This window comes from Plasmodium gaboni, chromosome 11, assembly GCF_001602025.1.
Source record: "Plasmodium gaboni strain SY75 chromosome 11, whole genome shotgun sequence".
Lineage (NCBI taxonomy): Eukaryota > Apicomplexa > Aconoidasida > Haemosporida > Plasmodiidae > Plasmodium > Plasmodium gaboni.
Window position 1 is genome coordinate 1,245,654 of NC_031491.1, and position 3,746 is coordinate 1,249,399.

At 15.3% G+C, this 3,746-nt stretch overlaps 1 protein-coding gene across 1 annotated transcript in view; it reads right to left on the reverse strand.

Annotated features, from left to right (window-relative positions):
- The window catches only part of PGSY75_1136500 (casein kinase 1), a gene marked incomplete at both ends in the record, with an annotated part of 1,820 nt that extends 615 nt beyond the window's left edge, over positions 1 to 1,205 (reverse strand). Inside the window, 6 exons of the mRNA XM_018786484.1 lie at positions 1 to 228; positions 396 to 468; positions 584 to 732; positions 884 to 953; positions 1,002 to 1,045; positions 1,130 to 1,205. The exon at positions 1 to 228 is cut by the window's left edge and continues 99 nt beyond it. Of these exons, the coding sequence (XP_018641279.1) occupies positions 1 to 228; positions 396 to 468; positions 584 to 732; positions 884 to 953; positions 1,002 to 1,045; positions 1,130 to 1,205 (640 nt within the window). The remainder of the gene's footprint in view (positions 229 to 395; positions 469 to 583; positions 733 to 883; positions 954 to 1,001; positions 1,046 to 1,129) is intronic.
- Between the last annotated feature and the right edge of the window lie 2,541 nt (positions 1,206 to 3,746).

Genomic DNA, 3,746 nt, shown 5'->3' on the forward strand with positions numbered 1-3,746 from the left:
ATGGTAAACTTCCTCTTAGAAAATACATGAGAACATATCCAAGGGCTTCAATATCATCCCTACGAGATTGTTCAATTCCTAAGTGTGTATTTATACTTGCATATCTTGCTGTTCCTGTTAGATTTTTTCCTTCTTTATATGGAATATGAGTATGTGATCTTGAATCTCTATATTTTTTTGCTAATCCAAAATCAATAATATGAATTAAGGTAACTTTTTTTCCTCGTCCTATACAAAAAACAAAATATATACACATATATAATAAATTATAATATTTAATATAAAACAGATTTATTATTAAATAAATTTATATATATTTTATAAATATTCACACATATACATATATATATATATATATATATATATATATATTAATATATATTTCCTCGAATTACCTATTAAGAAATTATCTGGTTTAATATCTCTATGTATAAAATTTTTTGAATGGACATATTCAATTCTATTTAACTGTAAAAATTAAAAATAATTAAATAAATATAATTTTTAAAAGAAACTACTTATAAATATAAAATATATATATATATATATATATATTTATTTATTTATTTATTTTTATGCTTACCATTTGATCTGCTGTCATAAGGACAGTCTTTAAAGAAAATTTTCTATTACATAAGGTAAATAAGTCTTCAAGTGATGGGCCTAATAAATCAAGAACCATGATAGTAAAATCCCCTTCTATACCGTACCAATATACTTTAGGTACACCAACTATAAAATATTAAAAAATTAAAATATAATATGATATAATATTTTATTATATAAATGAATATATCTTTATAATATACATATCCATTAAAAATTCAAATTTTAATTGATTCCTTTTTTTAATTTTTTTTTTTTTTTTTTATTTAAAACATACTTCCTCCTCCTAATATTTTATATAATTTTGACTCATACAATAGTTGAGGATGTTTTGACCTTGTTGATTCCTATAAACAATATAAAAAAAAATAAATAAGACATATATGTAATAAAACATTCAAAAAAATAGATACATATATATACATATCTTTTTCTATGTCATATATATATATATATATATATATATATATATATATATATGTTTCAAACAAAAACTTCTCATTGACTTTCTTTTATTACTTACCAACATATATATCACCAAAGGAACCACTCCCTAATTTTTTCCCTAAAGCATATTTATTTGCCACTCTAATTTCCATTTTTTTAATTTTGAATTATAACTACATTAAAGAAAAAATATATATATATATATATATATTTATTTATTTATATAACATAGATTAATAACACAAGAATTATATAAAAATGCATAGATATATAAAATATATATGACATACAATTTTATCTACAGCAAAATAGTATTAATACATATATATAGGTACAATATTTTGAGCTTCCACTTTTTTTACGTAAATTCTATATAGTTCGTTTTATTCACATATAAACAATATTGTATTAATATATATTATAGTTAGTCATAATTATAAATTTTATATTATATAATAAAATAACAATAATATATGTCTATATATATATATATATAAATATATACATATGTGCATATTTTTAATTTTTTAAACATTGTCATATATTAATCAACATAAAGCAAGAAATATGTATATCCTTTAGCAATAAATATAATATAATATAATATATAACTTTTATTATAATAAATGCTTATTTTTTTTATCAACGTCATAAAACTTAAATTATAAAAATGTCTTTTCGTAAAAAAAAAAATAAAATAAAAATATTATATACATATACACTACTCAATTCATAAAAGACTTTTGCACATATATAATAATTTCCTATAATATCAAAAATATAATATGATTTTAAAATATTCAAAATTTTGAATACTCATTAAAAAATATAATATATATATATATATTAATAATATATGTGAGCACAAATTTTTATAAGTATATATCATAACTTCACGTCAATTGTACACAAAAAATAATATATAAATGCATACATATAATATATAAAATATGAGCAAATATAACTAAATATCATTTTTAAAATATATAAGTACATATAATGTGTGCATATATATATATAATATATATCATTTTATATATGGTCTTTTTATTTATATAACGAATATTTAATAATATGTATTTTTATAATACATAAAAATAAATATACATTACATAAATTCTTATATTTTAAGTACAAATAGAAAGGGTAAAAATAAAAAATGCTTAATATATTTCAACTATATATATATATATATATTTATATAAACAAATATGAATACTTGTATATATAAGAAAATAACATGAATTTAAAGAGGTCACATAAAACATATAAGAGCTTTCAACATAGAAAAGAATTCACAAACCAAATTTGATAGTTATAATAAAATATTTAAAAAAATATTACTACATATGCAGATTTTAATACATATTATTATATAGTACTTCTTATATATATATATATTTAACATATGTACATATATTTATATATACCAGATATAAACATAAATATATACATACATATAAGCATTTATATGATATTGAAAGTTCGTTTATCATATACAATTTATATATTATATGCATACTCTCATACAAATATATATTCAGCATACCATATATTATATATATATATATGTATTATGTATGTATGTATGTATTATAAATATGTAAACATTTGTATGACTGGTATGTATTTTATTATTTATTACAAATTACTTACCAAATAAGAAAATTCAAATTGGTTTCTTTTTTGTATTTTACTATAACATACTTTCATATATGTATATTCTTCCGTTTTAAAGTATTACTTTATTTTTTACTTTTTCCTCCTATAATAATACTTTTTAAACTTCAATATAATATTATTATTATTATATATAAGAATATAATATTATAATAATATTACATATTATTTCATATATTTAAGATTGTATATGCTATATTCTGTATATAAAATATAACATATATTGAAATATTATATATTTATATATAATAATAATATGCATATAAATAATATACAAAAATACATATAAATTATATATATAAATATATTACATATAAATATGTTATTTTTCTGTTTATATTTTTGTTTTTGTTTTTTTATATTTATTTCGAATAGTTTATTATTATACGTTATTATATTATATATAATATATATATATAAATAATATATATATAATTTTAATTTTTTTTTTTTTTTTTTTAAGTCAGGCGTTCTTAGAAATCTTTTAATATTAAAAACTTATTTTTTTTTTTATTTTTTTATTTGGGGGAAGAGTGCATGACATTAATATAAAAAAATATATATATAATATATATATATTTTTTTATGTGTATACATATATATATATATATTTTATATATATTAAAAAATATGCGTGATGGTATTATAAAAATATTATATATATATATATAATAAATATGTATATAAAATAAATAAATTATTATATTATATTTTTTTAATTAATATAATATATATATATATTATATATATAATAAAAATTTCTTCGTTTTAATATAAGGAAAAATAAAATATATCAATTTATATTATATATATATTAATGTATTTATATATTAATACCATAAAACTAAATATATTAAATATAAAAACATTTATATATTATAATGAAAAAAAATGTTAAGTTAAAATTACTTATATCACATGCAAAATCTTTCCTATTTGTAGTACAAAAAAAAAAAAAAATAAGAAAAAAAAAAAAAAAAAAAAAAAAAAAAAAAAAATTTAATTTTTAAAAA